The sequence below is a fragment of the Amia ocellicauda genome, chromosome 1 (assembly GCF_036373705.1).
Source record: "Amia ocellicauda isolate fAmiCal2 chromosome 1, fAmiCal2.hap1, whole genome shotgun sequence".
Classification (NCBI taxonomy): Eukaryota; Metazoa; Chordata; class Actinopteri; order Amiiformes; family Amiidae; genus Amia; species Amia ocellicauda.
In genome coordinates, this window is record NC_089850.1 from 48,151,440 (window position 1) to 48,175,139 (window position 23,700).

The 23,700-nt window shown below is 40.6% G+C and overlaps 1 protein-coding gene across 2 annotated transcripts in view; it reads right to left on the reverse strand.

Annotated features, from left to right (window-relative positions):
* Positions 1 to 63: 63 nt before the first annotated feature.
* nectin1a (nectin cell adhesion molecule 1a) overlaps positions 64 to 23,700 on the reverse strand; it is a 180,940-nt gene continuing 157,303 nt past the window's right edge. Inside the window, exons 9-10 of one of the 2 annotated variants that reach the window (XM_066707676.1) lie at positions 20,490 to 20,599; positions 64 to 4,313 (exon numbers count right to left, since the gene is read on the reverse strand). In XM_066707676.1, the coding sequence (XP_066563773.1) occupies positions 4,265 to 4,313; positions 20,490 to 20,599 (159 nt within the window). In that variant the 3' untranslated portion in view covers positions 64 to 4,264. Of the gene's footprint in view, positions 4,314 to 20,415; positions 20,600 to 23,700 lie in introns of both variants that reach the window. The other variant, XM_066707677.1, reaches the window with a different exon arrangement.

A 23,700-nucleotide genomic window follows, 5' to 3' on the forward strand; every position in this document is an offset into this window, starting at 1 on the left:
GGCACAAAGGTGGTAGAAGGAAAGGCTGGTTGGTAAATGCAATAACGACAGGACCACTGAGAATTATTTCGTCAACCTTTAGTTTCACATTTATTTTGCTCTCCCTTTTATGACAACTCCAATAAACATGGCTCAGATGTTACTCAGTGTAAATAAAAATATCTGGAGAACATTACAGATGTGAGGTTCTGGGAATAAAACAAAAAAGGAAAAGAAAAGTGTACACTCACACTCACAGACTGCTTCATCTGTGCTTTGATACCCTCAGGATAATGCCCGTTTATTTTTGTATTCATTGTTTTCTCTCTCTAACCTAGTGATTGCTCCTTTTAGCTGTGCATCTTTAAGAGGGGTGACCAACTGAGACTAGATTTCACCCAGTAAAATGACACTGGATCAAGGTGTTGGTAGAGATTTGAAGTATCTCTAAAGCACACACTAGGTTTGGGGAGACTAGGAATCTACACTGGCTTCCTCAAAAGCGAACGCTGACCGACATCATGGCAAGGCTGTCAGAGACATCGACTGAGAGATTCCTTTTTGGGGAAAGGAGATGAGACCCGAGTTCCAGTTTTATGATCTGGATTTCCAGAGCAAAAGCTGTGTTGGCTTACAGTGTTTGTCCTGCAGGTGTACTGCCCCACTGCATATAAAGAAGGTCACATGATGACATGTCTGTTATTTTCATTGGTGGCCTGATGCTCGGAACGGCAGCAGAGAGGAAAAAACAAAAAACAAACAAACAAAACAGACTTCTGTCAAAAAGGCATCACACCCATGCCACTGTATATGCCAGTCTTTCTCCTTCATACTGAACCACACATTAATGAATGGCACTACAGGGAAGTGCAAGACATTGCTCTGGATAAGGGTGTCTGCCAAAAAATAAAAATAATAATAATCAATCTGCAAGACCGTTATTGCAGAGAAATGCACTGTGGTACAGACTGGAGAGTGCTGTGGAGGGTGAAAAAGCCTTTTCAGTAAAATGTACCCCAAATATATCTGTAAAATGAAAGAATTCAGAAATACTGTAATTGAAACAAACTAGCATCAGAGATTCTTTAGTAGTTCTGGTTTTGGCAGAAATTCCTGGGGCTGACATAAGAAAACAACACGGAGTTCAGGTCCCAGCTACGATTTTATATATATATATATATATATATATATACATACATACACACACACATACATATATATATATGCTATATATATAAAAATATTGTACATGTGTTAAAAGTATACATCAAAAATCATATAACTACAAACAAACACATAGAAAATAAAAAGGTGAACAAAATCATGGCAGTCATAATTGTAAAAGCAGAACATTCAAAATATTTTCATTGTTTAAAAGACATACTGTCGTGTAGCCTGACTAAAGCGGTAAAGAAAAAAAAGGAGCCAAAAAAAGGGTTATATTGAACACTTTCTGATGCGTAAACATCACATAATAAAAAAGAAAAGAAAAACGAAGCGTAAACGTGTGACATAGTGGAGGCTGTGTGCCAGTGTATTACTACATTAATACCTGCGGGTGCAGCGGTAGGTATACCTTTATCTTTGCAGAGTGAATCACACAGCCCCAGAATCCCACTGTGTATATTCCATTAGATAATATTCCTACCAGACTCAGTGTAAGTTACTAAACAGTGTACGACTCCACTGAGATTACCCTGTTATTCTTCTCACTGTCTCTAGACTGTTCCACCCTGGCTACAGTGTTCACACTGCAAAAGCTATTTTCTGACCTTCATCTTTGTTGATGTTCTTTATTATTATTTAGTTTGAATTAACTGTATAATTTACTTTTCTTTCACATTTAGCACAAACACAAACATTTTATTTCAGTAAACATATACCCATTTCCACACGGCAATAACACTGAACTTTTCATTTATTTACTTATCACTTATTTATTTAAAATTACTTTATTGACAAAGAATGCCTACTTTTTTCTAGTCTCACAATGTCTTGAGTGGCAGTGACCCCTTGGGTTGGTTCTCTGAATATCTAATTCCAGAAGACTAAGTCTACTCAATATTACATAATGAATAATATTTATGTGAAAATAGTGTGTGACAAAAATAATAAAATAATAATTATCTTTCCCTTTCTGCATTCAATTGTTAAAATGAAAGTTACGTATATATATATATATATATATATATATATATATATTAGTGTGTGTGTGTGTGTGCAAGTTGCTTAATGTATTAGCATGCTACAAGGACGTTCTTCCCTAGGCTAGAGGATTGCTGTTATTGCGTAGTGTGTCTGTCGCTGGGCAGGGGGCACTGTGTGCTGCTTTGTGCTCGGAGGTGCGCCTGAGAGGTTCAAACTGTATTCTGCTAGGGTTACTCAAGTCTATAGTATTATTGTAGTAGTGTGCAACATTATTTTTATGATGCGAAAGAAGAAGCTGGGTTAAAGAGCACACATCAATGTATGTAATGGGACTAGGACTCTGCTTTCATCACAGAGGTATAGATTGCATTTGTACAGGTTGTAGAGTAGTGGTTAGGGCTCTGGACTCTCAAGTGGAGGGTTGTGGCTTCAATCCCAGGAGGGGGACACTGCTATTGTACCCTTGAGCAAGATTGTTGCTGTTTAAATTGGTAATTATATGTAAAAATAATGTGATATACTGTAACAATTGTAAATTGCTATGAAAATATAATAATCGTAATTCTAAAAGAACAGAATCAGCCATGTCACAAACAGAGCTAACAGAGTGCTGCCGTGACAGGGAACATGGCTGCTCGGATATTGGAAGCAACCAGAACATCTACATTTTCTCTTCCTTTATATTGCGGTGGGTGGGAAGAGATCAGCTGCTTGGAAGGTCATGGAATCCTGCAGCAGATTGCCAAGTCAGATAATGATCTCCAAAACAGAGGAGAGTTTGCACATTATCTGTGTCACTCTCCCTTCCCTTCCTTATCTTTCCAATCTGATTCACAAATATACGTTTTTTTGAAGTATATGTGGATTAGGACAGCAAAACAAGTTTCCATTCAGTGCTGACATTCTTGCAAGGCCATACAAATGTGTCTGGGACCACACTTTTAACTGGGACCTGATTGGGAAACAGGAACACACAATCAGCAAGGAAGTACAGAGGTGATCAAACAGATCTGCCCAGAGCGATGGGTCCTAAACCTGCTTTCAGCACTGAGAAGGACTATTCAGACAGAACCAGGGCAGAAGGGGGCACTGCCGACCCAGTCAACACTAATGTACTATAATAACAATAATCTTCATCACCATCATAGTAATAATCAGAAGCGTCATCATCATCGTCATCATCATACCAACAATGATACAAAATAATAATGTACGTTTAAAAGCACGCTCTCAGTCACGCACTCGCAGGCAAGCAAACAAGCGAGCAAGCAAGTACACTGAAATAAATAGATAAAGATAATAATAATAATAATAATAATAATAATAATAATAATAATAATATAAAACAATAATAATAAAATCACAGACACTGTGGAATGTTGCATTGGTAAAAAGAATGAAAAAGAAGAGAAGAGTGACATACTAGTGTACAACAACACGACTGGACACTTGAGAAAATACATATAAAACCAAAACAAAGAAAAAGGTAGAGAACAAGAAGGAAGAGAAGTAGAACAAGAAAAAGACAAGGCAAGGCAAAGGTTTCTTGTCCATGGAGCGGAGCTGAGTGAGGGGCGTGGGAGTGTGGAGGTGAGGTGGTGGGACGAGCCGTCGTCAGTGCGCTACTAAACTGCACATCACTAAGGAGAGATCTAGACGTGATTCTGGTGACACATGCAGTGGAGAACACAGAGGGTTCAGTCCACACACACATAGATCCAAGGGGACAACCCTCACACTGGATTGCTTGTGGGACCAAGAGAAAGGAGAGAGGCAATGATCCGCTATATTTCAATCTCTCTCTCTCTCCAACTCTCTGTTCCCTTCTCTTTCTCTAGATATTTACTTCTACAAATATATCAATTATATTTATACACATATTTATCAAAACATTTCCCTTGTTTTTGTGTTGTTTCTCCCAGAGCTGTAGTGCGGGCTGTGGATGTGGCGGGACATTAGACGTACTGTTCCTTCGGGAACACGTAAGGGACCCGGGAGCCGGGTGGGGGGTATCCGTACACGGGGCTGTTGGGTGGGTGCTGAGTGTAGGGGTTCTGGGGCAGATAGGAGAGCGGGGGGTAGGCCGGGGGGGGCTGGGGCTCCACGCAGTCCTCCTTGTTGCAGGCGCGATGGTAGCTCACATAGTCAGCCGAGTTTGATAGCTCTTCGTAACGCTTCCCAGAGTTCTGCAAGACACAAGAGTGAGAGAAAAAAAACGAGGAAAAATACAATAGAGCTGCGAGGTTTCAGATCAGGGAGCCTTCGGGGGGGGTGGGGGTTTGTGTGGGGAGGGGGGTGCGGGGATAAGAGAAGAGGTGTGTGCGGTTTCCCTCAGCGATCAATCCACTTACTTGCCGATGTTCAGCACAAGTATAAAACAAGCAGCATTCAAGCAAAACCCTGTCGGTCACTCTTGCTTTGGTCAACTAAAGTAAACAATAGCGATCAATGAATCTCTCCAGGGCAGGAAATAGTTTTCCAGCTGCAGAGAAGTGTAAACCATTGCTAGCTTTGCAAGCTGCAGGCTCTTGTACTGGTGATCAGAAAAGCAGATGGTTTTAAGACAGCCCTATCTGTCTATAGATATTTCAGCAGAAGAAGATAATAAGCATGCAGTATTGGGGCCCGGGTCAGCCTCTGTGTGGAAACCCTTTCTCTGGAGCAAAATGTCCTACAAATCTGCAGCAGTCTGGTCTGAAAGACAAGCTTGTTCAGCATTCAGGAGAAACACACAGAGACACTGCTGCTCACACTCTCACACACATTTCATTTAGCTCCTGCAGAACATGCAACAGTTCAATAACCAAACAAAACACTTTTCAATATCTCTAAGGTTTTTATTTTGCATGCACTAACTCCCAATTTATTTTGTTGTGTTATTATGAAGGTGCCTTTCATCTTGTTTCAAAGTAGTTTATATATTTTACTATAAACTAAACTTAACAACTGTACAGAGACCTTTTTAATAGCTGTAGTAGTAGAACAGATTACACACTCATGTAAAGATAGAAGGAGCAGTCACTCCCCAGCCACACACCCCTGTACTGACTGCCATACATCTGTCCAGCTTTCGTACAGCTGTGTCAAAACAGCTGCATTGTGAGTGCCCAGAATGTCATGAGTTGTGTAATTACAATGTAATAACACTGGAGGCATCAGCAATGAGGGAAGGATGGGTAGAGAGACTAATAATAATAATAATAATAATAATAATAATAATAATAATAATAATAATAATAATAATAATTATATATATAAAAATATATAATGATTTAAAATAACAGGATGAAAAAAAACAATCATAAAAGGGTAATATATATACACTCACCTAAAGGATTATTAGGAACACCTGTTCAATTTCTCATTAATGCAATTATCTAACCAACCAATCACATGGCAGTTGCTTCAATGCATTTAGGGGTGTGGTCCTGGTCAAGACAATCTCCTGAACTCCAAACTGAATGTCTGAATGGGAAAGAAAGGTGATTTAAGCAATTTTGAGCGTGGCATGGTTGTTGGTGCCAGACGGGCCGGTCTGAGTATTTCACAATCTGCTCAGTTACTGGGATTTTCACGCATAACCATTTCTAGGGTTTACAAAGAATGGTGTGAAAAGGGAAAAACATCCAGTATGCGGCAGTCCTGTGGGCGAAAATGCCTTGTTGATGCTAGAGGTCAGAGGAGAATGGGCCGACTGATTCAAGCTGATAGAAGAGCAACTTTGACTGAAATAACCACTCGTTACAACCGAGGTATGCAGCAAAGCATTTGTGAAACCACAACACGTACAACCTTGAGGCGGATGGGCTACAACAGCAGAAGACCCCACCGGGTACCACTCATCTCCACTACAAATAGGAAAAAGAGGCTACAATTTGCACAAGCTCACCAAAATTGGACAGTTGAAGACTGGAAAAATGTTGCCTGGTCTGATGAGTCTCGATTTCTGTTGAGACATTCAGATGGTAGAGTCAGAATTTGGCGTAAACAGAATGAGAACATGGATCCATCATGCCTTGTTACCACTGTGCAGGCTGGTGGTGGTGGTGTAATGGTGTGGGGGATGTTTTCTTGGCACACTTTAGGCCCCTTAGTGCCAATTGGGCATCGTTTAAATGCCACGGCCTACCTGAGCATTGTTTCTGACCATGTCCATCCCTTTATGACCGCCATGTACCCATCCTCTGATGGCTACTTCCAGCAGGATAATGCACCATGTCACAAAGGTCGAATCATTTCAAATTGGTTTCTTGAACATGACAATGAGTTCACTGTACTAAACTGGCCCCCACAGTCACCAGATCTCAACCCAATAGAGCATCTTTGGGATGTGGTGGAACGGGAGCTTCGTGCCCTGGATGTGCATCCCACAAATCTCCGTCAACTGCAAGATGCTATCCTATCAATATGGGCCAACATTTCTAAAGAATGCTTTCAGCACCTTGTTGAATCAATGCCACGTAGAATTAAGGCAGTTCTGAAGGCGAAAGGGGGTCAAACACAGTATTAGTATGGTGTTCCTAATAATCCTTTAGGTGAGTGTATATATATATATATATATATATATATATATATATAAATGTAATATATAAATAAATAATTATAAATAACAATACATGAACAAGGGAAATGAAAATGAGACTTACGGACTGCCCCCAAGCATCTTTACATCTACGATAACGACGATCCCCACTCTGAGCGCAGCATAGAGGACAGGAGGGGCAACAACACAGTCACGTCAACACCGAGCTCCAGCACTGCTCTCTCTCTCTCTCTCTCTCTCTCTCTCTCTCTCTCACACACACACACACACACACACACTGCCACTGTACTCATGGCACCCACCAGGGCAGAGGGGAGGGGGGCATCTTATGCTTGATGTGGGAAAGCAGAGAGTATGTCAACAGTGCAGGGGGGACTGAGGGTGTTTGGGACAGAGAGTGGAGGTCAGACATGCGTCCACCTGGGAAGAACCAAGTGACTTGCTCAAAGCACGGACAGAGCGATGCCTGCAGTGGTGGCATACAGCCCCACACTACAGCGGAGTGAAATGTACCATCTCACTTCTCTCTCTGAGCACCTACACTGACATCTTGCAGCATTTCTCCCTTCGGACATTTACAGTTCTCGGTTTCTTGTCCCTGTTTTGCATTTGGGCAGTAAGCCCTCTCCCTGAGAGCACAAGAGGTCGGTTGGTTTTAGTGAAGGACACACTGCACTGATGTTCTGCAACACTGTGCTATCAGTCATTTCTGTGCAGAGTGAGTCACTTCTATTTATAGTGTGCTTTTTCTTTTCAAGTGGTAGGCAGCATTTTGGGGGTTTTGGAAACATTGTCACAGCAGCTAATGAATATGTTTGTCTATCTTTTTTACATTATTTAAAGTGGTATTTATTTTATTTGTATTGCTATAACCCCATGGTAAAAAGCTTTAAAGCTAAACAAATTAGTTTAATAGTAAAGTTTAAAAGTTATTCGGTATCATACATGCAAATATTTTCCTTTTAAATACTGTGCTGTTCATTAGGCAAGGCTAAAAGCAAATCCAGTTCATGTAAGCTTCACTGATGTCTATCAAAAAATTAGAGCTGCAGGACAATACTAATAAAAGGCTGCTTTAAACAAAGACTAATCCATAGCCTGACTGTTTGTAATAGGGTGAAAATGCTGATTTAATACATTGTATCACAGATAAAAGATAACATTTTATTTAAACACTGGTATCCAAACTCTTCAGACCTGGTCACCAATGAGCCTTCTAGAGCATGCAGCTAAACCCCCTCACTGGTAATGCGATTAAAGAGATAGCCAACATGGTATTGCTATCACGGAGGGTGACTGCAAATCCACCTTTAAACTGGGGGCACATCCCATTTCTGTTAAATGGTTGCAAAAGGGATCTAAACAATCAAGGCAAACACACTAACAGAAACCAAATGCCGTGTTTTTTTTGTGTGTAAAGTGCATTTATTTCAGGTCAACGGCGAAAAACACTTTACTCACTTGAGCAGGCTCTGTCTTCCTCAGAGGATTAATTGCTCAAAGACGATTGTGTTGAAACATTTAAAAGGTGCTTTTAGCGCTTGACCTACAGGATGCAAACTTTTTTTATTTATTTTACAAATTGGAAACTGTCAGTGAGTAGATACCTGGCTTAATTTATTGGTTGCAATGCCTTCAGGCTAAGAGCTGCAGAAACACACCTGCCACATTCCTACCAGAGGTGCACTCTGAGGGCACTAATGTGTGAAACTAATCATAGGCCATATCTCCTCCCACACTAATCACACCACAGCTCAGGTGGGGGGGAGAAGGGCACATTGTGTGAAAGGTCCCATCACCCTCTGCTGCTCTGCTGTGTGGAAGAGTACCCAGGGCTGGCCTAATTCTTCTGAACCCCCTTACACCGCAGGGAGAGCCCCATGCCGAGAACAGAGGGGGAGGAAAAAACATTCTGCCTTCATACAAAACCTACCCGCTGTGCTTAGTTTGCAAAATAAAAAAAAAGGAAAAATGACAAAAACTTAATTGAAATTGTTAAATCACCTGCTGGGACTCTTCTAAATACCACTTGTAATGATTTGTGTGATGTCTGACAACTTCAGTATGTTGTTTTTCTTTTGGGAGGAAAAAAACAGGTGTCAGTGTAAAGTAGTGGTAACTATAATGGATGTGGCACCACCTGAGGAGGGACACTTTGTTCGCCTGCACATGCAGATTGTGCGAATGTTGCTGGTCTCCATCACTGTTGTCTGTGATTTCACAATAACTGTTGCAGCTCTACTTAAACTTCCACTATATATCCCACCATAAAATAACAACAACAAAATATTTACTCCACAACCATGTGACATTTTGCAATGCACATCTTGTCCCTCAGAACCTCGGTCAATAGATACAAAAACTAAACAAAAAACAAGTAGAAAACCACAATCTTCCTAACAGAGAAATGTAACTCTGGATTACTGGAGCAACTGACCTACACAGCAAACTGTTTCAGGATAATGCAGAATAACTCTACAGCACAAGAAACAAATGTAGGCAATCAACCACAACTGTGGAGTCACAACACCACAGATGCTGAGGGCGGGGAACTCCAGTGCCACTGTATGGAGGAGGGGCTGAGTAGAACCTCCTGACCAGATTAGAGACCTGAACCTAGATTCATCAGATCATTCATTTGGTTCTGGCTACTGCGGAGAAGATCAGCACCCACCCATGTCACACTGTCATGTCGCCTCTGTGAAGCCCTCCGAGAGGAGAGCCTCACCTACTGTCACTGACACAGACAGAAGAAGGTTCCCTTGAAGCATGTAGCCTAAGGGAATCTTTTTCATTTTTCATTTTTGCAGGGCTGCGGCAGGAACAGATAAACTGAGTCTGTGGTCCCTTTTGCTGTGACTTTTGCTTTCTAGAATCATTGGGAGGTTATATATATATATATATACACTTTAATATTTGTTACATTGGGTCCCTTTCATTTCCTCATTAAAGAGCTGATTTGAAAAAGATGGCTTGTACATCCAGGTATCTTCATATAACACGAGAATATCCAAGTGTTATTTTTTTTCCCCAGGCCGAGTGGTACAACTGTGTGTGTGCCTTCCTAGAAACCACAGTGTCTTATTTAATTTCAGAACTTCATTGATAATTAAGCAGCACATAATATCTGGAATCTTTGAAAACCTTGCCATCATTATAAACTTCTCATTGAATGCAGCCATGACTGCTGGGCATGAAATGAGAATTGCTCCTGGAAAATGAAGAAATCAAGAAAGCAAAATCTGCACAACGTGAAACACTTTTGGAGCAGAACTGGAATAATGCACTGCACTACACCTCCAGTCAGGAGTAACTAACCAGTGAACAAGACAATGACACTTTAAAAAGGAAATCTTTTCAAGTTGTCTGTTACTGTTCACACAGGGATTCGTTTGGTGGGTTTAGGAATCAAGACTCCCTGCAGAAGTAACAGACGGATGCAAGTAAACGAGAGTCGAAGGGCTCTGTATTCCAGCTGGGTCTGGGCTCTGGATATAACATCAAGTCACCAAATGAGATATTCCTTCTATGTTTTCCTTGTACTGTATAAATGAATGAATGCAAATAAATAGCAATAAAAACACAACAAGGGTAATAACACATAGACAGGGCCTCGGGCTGCTGCTTGGTAGAGGAGAGCTGTCTGCTGTCTAATCTCAGGTGTCTGACTCCTGCTTCTGAAAGCTGCTCATCGCTCTTTTCCTTGAAGGATGCGATTCCTTACAGAGGTTAGAAGTGTTTTACTCCTACACTTGGGGAGTAATTCCTGAAGCCTCTCAGAAGGCAGGTACTGCAGCAACACACTGCTGCCAGCTGTGAAGCAGCAGCTATTATGTTGTGTGTGTTTTATTTTGTCTGTTTTTCAGTTTCTTGTACCTGCTAAATCTCTTGACATTTCACACACACACACACACACACACACACACACACACATTCCTGTGAGTATGGTTCAGCAGCTTTCATCAGTGGCAGTATTAGCATTAAGCATTATATTCATTCATTTGTTTGTTTGTTTATTTACTTGATATTCATATATATATATATATATTCATATTATAGAATAGGGTCCTGAGAGCATGCAGAGCTGTACACACATCAGGCCACACCGCAGTGCTTAGTCAACAGTTACCTACAGTTACAAAAGTGAGAACAGGACTTCCATGCATTTCCTACCATAGTACAGTTGGGCTGCAACGCTAGGGGAATAAATTAAGAACATTTCGGAAGAATATCATTGGGCAGAAAGACGGCTAGAATGTGTATTTTCAAACAGAAGAAAGGAATCAAATGTAGCCGGATATTATGCATATTTGCCTTTGTGTTTAGTAGAGTTTGTAATTTAAATAAGTACTGAAACATTTCAAAAGAACAGTTTTGTGAACAGCCTGTGGTAAGAAACCTGGAGAGTATTTAAGCAGATCAAGGGATCTTTGCTTCAACAAAGAGAGGAGCAGCCATCATTACATTTCGCATACAAAGCGTTTTTCCCAGCCCCTCAATGAAGCGTCACGTCTCCCTGCATTTAGTGGAACAACAGGACCAAGGAGCCACAGGACTGAGGTAATTAGCTTAGAGCAAACAGGACACAATACTGTTTTCAGATAGTTCAGTAAGATGTATTTGCACACCCAATAGCCCCCCCGCCCCCCCAAAAGATATATATTATTAATAACATTAAAAAGTAGAGGACGGAGCGTAGGCTGCCATGCTGATAAAATGTTTTCAGAGATGGTAACTAAACCCCAGGGAGACAGGCTGTTTCAGAGGTACAGGCTGAAGGCTAATCTAAATGGAAATCACTGGCCAACTGAGGAGCATTTCACAAGACCTCTAACTGGGGGTTTGTGCCTGGGGAACTGACAGTCTACCTTTAGGAAATCTGGGCTGAAATGGACTTCTTCTATCTCTCCAATGGTCTAATGACTCCCTCATTGCTGTAATGGTGAGCTTGAATTTTGCAGGTCAATTACCGTGTATCTGTAACAGCACGGGGTGGTCTGCCTTGCTTACTGCAATGCATTCAATGGAGAGAAAAACAACATTATATGGCTGGAAATAACACCCAGAGATGCATATTAGAAAAAGCCTGCAGTGATTAAGCGGTCTCTCACTAGACTGTAGAAGAGGTCAGAGCCCTGGCCTTTCCCTGCAGAGGAGATGGACAGTACTGGAGTCCCTCCCGCTGAAACAAGCAGGCCTGGTCCAGCGTCACAGGGACAAACAGAGGGATTTAAAGCACCGACGCAGTTCTCACTGGCTACCCTGACCTCCAGATTTGCAAAAGGTTAATCTTCTCCTCTCAGGGAGTATTAAAATAGCTCTACTGAAGTGAAAGCAGAGCTATGGGAATAAACAATAGCATTCGATGGGGGAGGCAGGGGGCAACCCCGATTTACCCTCCCTCGAGTCAGAAACACATTCCTACTCCCTTTGTATGGGGAGTTAACAACTGCTATATGCAGATCTCAGTTAAATCTGAATCGTATCCCAGCTTCTATGCAGGCTGCTGCAGTGCAACCTGACCGCTGGCCAGCATTCAGAAAAGGACAATGACACCGGCCTTCAAGCTGCTGTACTGAGGAAGGCAAGAATGCAAGCAAAACCTGCCACTGGTTTCAGTTTGCTGGTAGTTATTGAATGACGCAGGTGCAAGTGAAATGAAGGAAGTTGACAGACTCCCGTTCTCTCTACCTTCGATCCAGATTTTTGCTGGTGGACGATCAAACGGCTCTGGTGTGACCAGGAGGGAGAAGAGAGAGGGTAACAGAGATCAAACTTACAATCCTATTTAAAGCAGACAGAAATACATAGTAAACAAACATATAATAATAATAATAATAATAATAATAATAATAATAATAATAATAATAATAAAATTAATTAAAAAAGATATATATATATATACAGCACCGGTCAAAATTTTTAGACCCCCATTTTTAGACCCCCATTTTTACAGTTTTTATTGAAATTTAAGCAGTTCAAGTCCAGTGAATAACCTGAGAAGGTAAGAGGTAAACTGCCAGAGGTTAAAAAAAAAAAGTTAGGTTACCAAAAACTGAAAAATAATGTACATTTCAGAGTTACACGCAGCTCCTGTATTCCTACAATGTGCACATCGTTTGGAATCTTATTCTCTTGGCTACCAGCGCGTTTCATTCTCAAACACATCCGATTTACAGTTTCTGTGTCACTCGCCATCATTCAGAGCCCGGGGGGTAAACGGGCAGTCTGCTCCGGGAGGGGAGGGGGTTCTCATTCAGACAGTCACAGATCACTCCGTTATTTTGGATTTCTTTGCAAATTGGCTGAATAGGTTAGAACAACCTAATGATTAAACCAGTATATATTATTTGATGTTCTATCAAACACAGAGAAATTATGTAAAATCGGTGTGTATTCGTACACTGTAAACAGAGTTGTCCATCTTGACATTTTGAGCTCTCTACGGGTGTGTGTTGCTTCTACAAATATGTGGATGGTCTTGTTTTGATCAGTAGACTGTCTGGTTCCAGAATATGTCATAATTGTCAATATTTTCTGAGAGTTTGCATTCCTACTCAGACCAAGTATCCCCCCACTCCCCCATTTCAAAATGCAGGAGGGGGAGTAAAGGCGGGGGGGTATAAAAAACATATTTTTCACATAATTGAATGCTTCACATCGTTAGAAAACTGAGAGCCTCAGCTTACATGGGATACCTTACACTTGGCAAACAACATAACAGTGAAGAGTACACATGGGATTAAAAAGAAACACACGGATGTGGTTTTAAGGTTACCAGAGGGGTTTGTCAGCTTAAGGGGTTACATTTTGTTAAACAAAATGATTCCATGATTTATTTTTTTATCTCCAATTGTTTATTTGTTCTATGCTTTAATTTCAGAGTACATTGAGACATTAAACTGCATAAATGTAGGTGTTCTAAAACTCCTGACCGGAGTGTATGTATATAGATAGATAGATAGATAGATAGATAGATAGATAGATAGATAGATAGATAGACAGATAGAAGCTATTAAAAAGATACCAAGAGATGTAAAAATACCTAGTAGATGACTACAGCATTGGGGAGGTTGCTGCTGTGTCCCCGTCCCCCCTATATTATGCCTGTTACTGAGGAAGACTGTCCAGATGACCGTCCAGGCTGACTGGAAAGGGAAGCTGGGGGGCACTGGAACAAACCTGATTGATGTGTGCATCTCTGGGATCACAGCACTGAGTGGAAAGGTAATCCTAATCCTAGTCATCAGTAAGACTAAGTGTGTGTTTGTGTGTGTTTGGGTGGAGGGATTTGTTTTTGTTTTGATGTATAATGCCACTTTAATATATAAACTACTAAAATCACAATTTCTAATAATAATAATCACTTGAAATTACATGACTTCAAGCTTTCCTTCAAGCTTTCTCAAAGTGTTCCTGACTTCAGTGTTTTGACTTAGCAATGCAGTATTATAAGAAAACTGATAACTTTCACAGTTTTCATACATTAACAAATATGAGTAATTATAAAGCAATTAATTAAGGGCCACTAAGCCCATCATTAATTCTAAATGATAATTAACAAGTTCAAATAAAAAAGAGGATTTGCTTCTGAATTAAATCACAGCTGTGTTTGTAGATTTTTAAGAAATAGATTTGCTTCTAAAGATACATAGATACATAGACAGACAAGTCAAACAGATATTAGATAGATAGATGGGTGGATAGATAGATGGATAGACATAGAACATTTCAAAACTGGTAATTGTGTGTATATGTCCTGAAGTCCCCTCCAGTGTTGTGGTAACTAATTACAATCAGTTTGTGAGCCTGATTGGATGCCCACGGGCATGTCAGCTTACACTTAAACACACAGAAGACACTGCTGACTGCCCCTGCCTTCCACGTCCTCATTTAACGTGTCTATCTGCTTTAGTGGAAAATCAAACATAACAGCTGGAGAGAGGAGAAGCCCAAAACAGGCTGACTGTGAGGTGCACGAAAGGACAATTCACTTTCATTGTAATATCATAAAAAGGAAAAAAAGAAAAAACACAGATGACACCAGCTCTAGAGAAACATGGCAGACATGGGAGGCAAGCGTATTCAACATTTGTACAGCTGTGTGCTCCAATGTTTCTCTCAACAGCGACTGCAGAGGAAGGCGCTGATGAGAGCACCATCTCAATCCATGATGACAACCCGTTGTGACACACTTGCATTGGAGCTGTTGTCTTTGAAAGGCAACATGCATCAGGCACCGACTGAGCAGAACACGAATGGGAAACAAACAGCAACCAAACAAAGAAATAACAGACTGGGCTCGTGGGGCTAATATAAGTGAAGGCCAGTAGATGCCACAGGCAGGGTCAGGCAACAAACAGAAAGGCTAAAAGCTTTGGGATGGAAGTCCACCACTCCCACTGAAGGGCAGTGCAGGGCAGCACAGGAGACCCTGACCATCAATGATATACACACAGGTGCTGGATTAAAGGTACAATAATCAGCAACCTGTTAATAAATCCATCTGGAAGTCTGAGGTCAGCATTGCCCTCCACAACTGCAGATGCTTACAAGACAATACACCTTGCTAAGGGCTCCCCAGCACAATTAGTCAACCAGCAAATATATTATGCCATTTAAATTAGATGGTCTCATGAAGTCCCCGGCTGGTTCAGAAGGACACATTATACTCAGTTTATGAGTAAGATACTGTGGATATTACGCTGATAGCTCCTCTTCCATGCAGATTGATGTACTGAAATTATTGAGAAATAAAATGTTTTAAAAAGTACTGTGCACCTCTCAACTTCACAGGTTCATTTTAACCTGTTTAACACTCCAACGCCTTGAAGCAGGTTATCATTTGTTTTCCACCCATAGAAAGATAATGGCATCCCCAGGGGGCTGAGCCTCTGGCAAATTAAATGCATCCTATTCAGAAAATGTGAGGGTCATATTCTGTGATTCACTGTATTTTATAGAGCATGTCGGAAAGGAAAAAAATAAACCAAAAAACGCAAATTACACAAAATAAGTGGTTTTAGGTTTGACACCATTTCATTTAGAAGACAAAAATAAATAGGGGAAGTGACCCAATTAAGCCCACGTACAATATAAGCCCACTTGCTCTTTTATTTTGAAATACAGAAAAGACAGGACACTTTAGAAGGATGATCTGTTTCACAGCAAATGCACAAAGTTCTTACTGTTATGTTACTTTTTATTTATCACATTTTTCGTTCTTATGTATGACTGTGCTGCCACTGTGCAGCATCATTTTTAGAAGTCACCCCAAAACTTTGCTTTATGAGGGGCCCGCCCAAGAAGCCATTTTTCTGGAATTTGTTGACCAAATTTGGTGAATATTGATAAGAATTATAAAATTAAGAGATTAATAAATCAATTGAAACCTTATATGATGAATTTTCTTGGTATTTAAAAGCACTATTTTGTATTTGAAGATATAGATTTCATGAGTTTCCGGAGCTAGCACGGGAATGTTCTATCAATTACTATAATCTTAAAATGTAATTGTTTTTCTCATATGGGCTTAAAAGTTACAGTGCCCTTGAAAAGCCTATTAGCACATGGCTTGAAAGCAGAATAATTATTAAATTTGTTCTACCAACAACAATAAACATGGTCTAAGTTGTAAAAAATAAAGATGTTACATGTTTACATTAACTCGATATAACATTATTGAGGGTAATTTCCAATAGACCAATGGTGTTCTTTATAAGCCCAGAACCAATTGTACCTCATATTAAAAAATCCTTTAATTAATTCATATTACTCAGAATACATCCTTTTCATTCATGAACTTAACTACTTACCTTTTTTCATTATGGGGACAAAATGGGTAGGCAGAGAAATTATAGGGACTGCAATAACATGATGGAAGCTTGCTGTGAATTTCGTGCGGATCACAGATGGACAGATGGACTATTTTCAGAAGCTGTTTTTGTCAAAGATCTCTGACATGGGACTGCCAAGAGTTTTAATTTTTGATGGTCATGCCTCAGATATTTCCCTGGCACTTATAGGGTTGTGCTTCTCTAGCTCCCATCTCACCTCACGCACAACCTCCAGCCACTGGACAAGACAGTGTTTGGTGAAGTCAAAAGTAAGGATGCACCAATATGCAAATTCTGGACCGATACCAATACCCAATATCCAATATTTTCCTATTATTTATTGACCTATAGAACGAGAGCAGGTCGAGGGGGAACTGCATTGCAGTTCGTGTGCGTCATTCATATTTTGTTTAAAGTACACAAGTAGAATAGAACAAATCGGATGCTTAGTTAGACGCAATAAAAGCTGCACCATCAGACAGAAACATTGGTCAGAAATATTGGCCATTTTAAAGCAATCGGCCAGTAGCCGATATAATAATATTTTGCCATAACGCCCCTATACCGAGCAGTGGCCGATCAATCGCTGCATCCCTAGTCAAAAGATAATGGAGGAAAGATCTGCGCTGCCATTCCCATGTTAGCAGGGACAACATTTGAAAGGAGGAATTCCTTGCGAAACTTGATGTGCTTTCTGCAGCTCTCAAGCCAGAAAACATAATTGTGGCTTTGAGAGCACTGGAATATTCCCTGTGAGTCAGAGCCGGATGGACAGACAAGTGTCCACAAATCATGCTCCTTTTTCTGAAGCACCTGTGCAGACTTCCTTAATTGGCTTAACTGGGTCACTTCCCCTAGTCAGGCATCATATGCAACTGATAAGCTCCCTGCCCCTAAGCCAGACGGATAAGACAATTAACAGGTGTCACGGTTGGGTTAAGAAACACAACAAAAAAACTTCAGAAGGGGAGATTGTTGTTATGGAAATTTCTGCATCTCAAGAAAACTGAATAGGAGCCGAGATATATGAACTGAACAAGGCTCAGAGAGAGAAAGACAGAGAGAGATGTTTGGGTTTTCAGGTAAGACATAGCCTTTAATATAACACATTATTATTTATTTATTTATTAAATTATTATTATTATTATTATTATTATTATTATTATTATTATTATTATTATTATTATTATACACACTAGACAGGAACCGCTTACGAACTCATTGTCAATTTCTGTGTAGTATTTCTAAATCCAATTCTCCGGGACTTAGGTTGCAGAGTACAGCTGGGTCTCTGCGGAAGGATCAGGCTGCTCTTGTTTAGAGGACAAAGAGACGATTTGCTCACCAGGTAGAATCTGACGGCTTTTTTTTTTTCCTTTGGTGAGAAAAAAATAAATCACCACACTGTTTATGGAGAGATCAGGACCAGCGCTGACCTACCCTGACCTCACTGCTAGACAGAAGATCTATCAGTAACTAGCAGATCATAGCAAAAACTACTGGAAGTGGAAATTTGAAATGTGGAAGGGGTACCAGTGCCAGCAGGACTAAAGAAGGAAACTGGATTGCCTGCAATTGAGTCACGAACACAGCAGTCCTCCTAACCACAGCTATAATTTCAGAGTGGTGAGAAAAAAGTTAAAATCACAACCAGGGACACAAGAGGAACATCACAGACCTTTAGCAAATATGTGAGGAAGAATAGAAGGACATATACGCCCAAAGAATAAGCAAGGAGCGGTTTGTTTCAGTAAGGCTGGTTTGGGGACAGGGTTGCAGGCCTAGTGACCAAAGTTTAAATGTTCTGCCAACACACAAAAGAGAAAACACACACAAACAGACACTTTGAACTGGCATGCTCAAGGCTGTCAGTGACGACCTTAAACAAAAAGTCAGCAATAAATATCTAAACAATGCTTTTAAATGAACTTCCTCATTAATTATTGACTCTGTTGAACATCTCCAGCACAAAAGTAGAGAGGAAGAAACAATTCTGATGGAGTTTGCCATTCTTCATCAGAATACAAATCAATAATCAAAGAGTGATCCACACCCAGAGCGATATCACAAAACAAGTGCGAAACAAGACCACATCCATCCAAACTCACTTTCTTGAGGCATTCAACCTTCACACAGTGCCAATTTCAATAGCTTCTTAATGTTCAAAACATGTAAATAAAAACATGTATGCATTTCAAATATTTTTAATTCCTAGTTCAATAGCTGTGAAGTATCTGATCAAATGATTAACGACCGGCTTGAACTTTACCTTTTCTATGAATAAATTAACGGATCCCAAATAAAGCCCCAGCCTATTTAATTAGGAAACAGTTTAGCATAAGGTCCCTCAGGCTTGATGGCAAACCTGACTGGAGCTTTTATGCATGTTCATTTACTCATAAAGACGTGTACCTGAAAACTGCCATTAATCATTGCTTAATTTATTGCAATCAGACCAGGAGTGTGAAGTGTTCTGCGTCTAAGATGTGCACGTTGATTACTGAATAGCACACTAATGAAGGACAACAGGCTGGAGTATTGTCCTGCGTCTTCCCCTGCGTCTGCTTTGGACTGTAAAAAGCCACAAAAAAGCACCAGTCCTTTCCGAGTGTTGATCTTTCTCAGACTTCTCTCAGATGTGTGCTTGACATCCATGCACATGACAGCAGAGAACACGTTAAAACACGAGCACAAAGAACCTTTATCACAAATATAAAATCGATCAAATAAAAACTAAAATCAAAAATCACTGCAGGTTAAATGAACTGACAGAACCCCTGCAGCACCCTCTCCCTGTTGCTTTTGTACCTACAATACAGTGCGTTACAGAAGCCACACACAGCTGAGCGATATCCATGCACAGAGAAGACATGCAGCTGAGTACTGGGTACGCATCCGACTACCTAATAACCAGAACACAGCAGAGCAGCCCGCTCTCAGAAACCACTCCACTAACACGCTCTTCCACACGACAACCGCCATGCACAACCAGGAGGGAGGGAGAGGAGGGCAGGGGCAAGGGCAGGGGGAGGCGGCATGACTACACACCATTAGAGTGGTTTGGTTTTTGGGTTTAGCTGAAGACAAATTTACATTATGAGCAAAAGTACAAACAACGGAAGAATGTGTGCAGAGAACTCATATTAAATGAAACATTGTATTATTTTTAGTAACTGTAGTAGTATTAGTCATGCTTGATGTGATTTCCCCTGTTACACTTGGGGGGCTACAAGAGATATATCTTTCAATCAGCCAAGTATTAGTATTATTAGTAGTTGTAGTCAAATACATTAACTTAAGGGAACCCTATCCAGTCTATATATAAGTGTTTATTTCAAAAGAAAACCTTTTTGGATATTAGAAAATAAAAAACTTTGATTACATGACCATATTCTTCATTTCTGTCAGTCACAAAAGTGTTTACATTAACCTCATTGGAAGGAGAGAGAAAAGACAGATTATATATATATATATACACAGATATACATATATTTTAAAGATTGCATTTGTATAACCTGATACCATATATTTCCCTCAACAAGGGAACATGATTATAGAAGGTCTACATAAGCTCCAAATAAACATATAAATAAGAACAAGCAAACAAACAGAAAAGAAAACTGCAACCAATGTGTTATCTGAAACTCATCCCCCTAAACCAGCAATGTTAGACCAACATGGGGAGCAGTCAGGCATTGAGGGTCAACCAGAAAAAGAAAGAGAAAATAAAAAGAAGAGTACTAACAAAAAAACAAACAAAACAAAAAAAAAACAGAGAAACAACCAGAAGACAGTGAGGGTAACAGTGCTCTGTGAGACTGTGAGGAAACACAGCTTGAAAGGGGAAGGGAGGGAGCGGCGGGGGAGCTGGGGAGGGGAGGTGTGGAGGGAGTGCACCAGTCTGTGTACCTTGAGGCCAGAGTTTGAGGGGAGGGGCCTACAATGGCATGCGCTAGCGTAAGGTAGGCTGGATGGTTGCATACTCGACAAGGTCCCCGCCAGTGTGAATGGAGCTTCGTGGGCTGGGCGAAGATGCCAGAGCAGAGGTGTCCAGCTCCGCGTACTGGACATCATAGTCCTTGTGTCCAGCGTTCTGGAGATAAGAGAGGTAAGAGGCATATGGAGAGAGAGAGAGAGAGAGCAGGTTGAAGTGTCAGGATGGAACCGTAGAATGACACCCTGAATGAAACAGAATGCTCAGGTGTGAGGAAAAATGAGTAGAGAGAGATCAGACTCAAACAGCGATCAAAGTCCAGAGCAAGATGGTGAGACTGGGAGAGGGTGGAGGGCAGGCAAAGGGAATCCTGATAAGACAGAGAGAGGGGTAAACAGGAAGTAAAGAAGAACAACTACGTGGAAATGAGGACGATAAAGGTGAAAAAAATGGATGAGAAAGACCAAGACCACAGGAATAAAACACCAAAAAAAAAGTAAAACATCAATCATTTAACAAAAAAAATATTAAGAATTCGGTTTCCTTTCCAGATCCCACAGCATTTGTCCAATTAAGTTGCCAGAGAGTAATAAAAGTCTTTGGTACTAAATTCCTGAATTATACAAACTACCCCAATTTGGCTAATCTGTAGAGAATGCAGAGGTCTGGTTTTATATGTGTTTTTACTTTTCTGTCTATAACTTTAGGCAGGTTAGAAGTTATGGCACATTTATTGCTGGAGGTAAATGACGGGCAAGTTCCCCTAAACACCCAGCTCAAATTTAAGAAGCTGAAACCTTCAGTTTGATTTGTCAACTTGCCTTTTGGTCCTTTCACTGAAAATGAAACCCCACCCTAAGGAACAGGCAGTCAATGGCCTGTACCTCTCTGAATCTGTCTGATGATCTTTTCATCAGATATCAGAGGACAAGAACAGTAAAAATGTTTGAGGGATCGAGCTCCACAAGGTGTCAACATGAGACAGCTGGAACCAGCTTCACCCAGAATAGAGCAGAGCAGAGATTTGATCAAACTGAATAAAACCCAGATCACAAGAACCACCCTGACAGTAACTGCCCTGTTCTAAAGTATACTTCTTTAATCCCAGCACCCAAAGTCAGCTGTGATGGCATTTCTGAGTTAGACAAAACTGAGCAGCTCTCCTCCAGAGAAGACCCCTACAGCCCAAGCTGACAGGTGTACTGTTAGACGCTCAGGTGTGACATAGCATCATTTTTTAAGGACATTGACAGGGAAAATGGAAAGAATAGAATCAAGTTTTAGTGGACAGGGAATTGTGGACTTGAAGAGCTCAGAGGGAAGTGTAGTGGACTGGTCTGTGGAAGAGACTCAGAAGCTAGGGGCACAAGCCAGTTGAAAGTCAATGGGGATATATCCAGTGGCAGCCGAACTGAACCCTTGCCTCCAATACTGTCTGTGTTCTGTCTGACTCTAGTAGCAGATCTGTTCTCTAACCCAAACAGTGTGACAGGGGGCTTTTCCTTCATGGTTGCAGAGAGGAAGGGGGGGAAGAAAATTAGGACGGGGGATGCTAATGCTGTTCCAGGGCTAATTACAGCCACGTCATTTTTATTTGAGGGCTGACTGTTCTCTCCAGAGGCTGGGGCAGGAGCCCAGCAAATCCGTTTAATTAGTCCCGAGCTGCATTCTGTACCAAGTCATTCAGCTCAAGTGCACTCAGTTCCAGTTGTACTTTAATGACAGTGTTTATAAAAAAAGACAAGTTCCTTTGATAAAGTTGGCAGTCTCCACGAAGCATACATTTATTAAATGGGCGGTTGAGGCAAAATGTTTTTGCTGGCAAAACAGCAGTTAAGCTGGTGGGGAGAGAATGAGAGCCGTGGAGACGTAGTGGTAAATGTGATGGGTCCAGCACAGCACAGCAACTCAGCGTAATAAAAAGAAAGAAGTAAAGATAATTGACTGAAAATAATGAGCTTTGCAACACATAGCACAACACAGGGAAGTTAAGCCCTCTAAACAGCTGCATATTTTACAAAGGAAGATAGTTATGACACCTGCTGTAGACTATTGATATTTTAATCAAATAATGAATACAATATGAAAGCTGCTTTAAGTATTTAAGAAGATGTTCCTGAGTGTGTTGTGTTTGCTGTTCAGCTTATAATACCCGTGTTTTGTTTCTTGACAGAAATAAACTGCAGCAGTGTTGGTTAAACTGAGCTAATAAACCCCTCCCTCTGCTAGCACCGATTGGTTGCTTTGGATAACTCTCTTTTACTCTGCAATCCTATTGGCTGTGAGAGTTAACTGTGCCGGGCCTGGAGCTGAAGATTTCACAGAATAACTGAAGCATCACTAATTCAGAACATGTCAGTTCCGGTTTGTTTTATTTCAACTTTCTTTGGCAAAGCCCTATATTTGTAAATCCAACTAACAAGCTTAGTAAGATTCGTTTTTGTGCAGTCTGTGCCAGTTTCAGACATACAAATAAATGAAATTTTGTCCCAGGGAGCAAATGTATTTGTCATTTACAGTGCAGTAGCAAATTGCAGTCCTCGGGAACACAGAAACTAGGGGCAATGCATTTGAAATCCATCAAAGACGGCAGAAACACATTATTTGCAATGTAACAACAAGGCAATTTATCCCTGGTAAAAGGTTATGAAGTTTATTGTTTGATAACATTTACACCACTCTTCTGAACTGGCACCACAAGGAATGTTAAAATTAAGAGAAGAGAATTCAAATTAGAGAATTCAAAACTGCAGGGAAAGTAACTTTACACGTAGTAACACTTAACTGCAGATACTGGTATTTGTAGAGGGCAAAACATACACTCCTATAGGGATAAACCATCCCTAAACTCTGTTCTGATTCTTTCCTATGCCCAGCTGTTCTGAAACAAAGACAGATAAGGCATTAGTGAACTGCCTATTAACAACAATTCACAGCTCTACTGTTTCTAATCAATTTGTCCTGAGCAGGGCACCATTAATTGTCTTCACCTGCAGGTTTTATGGGGAGGGGATATAGGCCCTTATGCCTTTCATCCCTAAGAGTTAAGGATGCCAGAACTGTATTATAGAATACTATGATAAAGAAAGTGATTAAACAAAGAGCCTAGAACATTCCACCATCTAATACCTCCAACAAAGCAGCAGCAGGTGAAATAAACCCAAGGAGGGGACACCATATGATGTTGTTAACCAATGTAGTGCGTAAACTGATTCATAGTTGGTCATAGTTATAAACTCTGTTCAATTTCAATGATACAC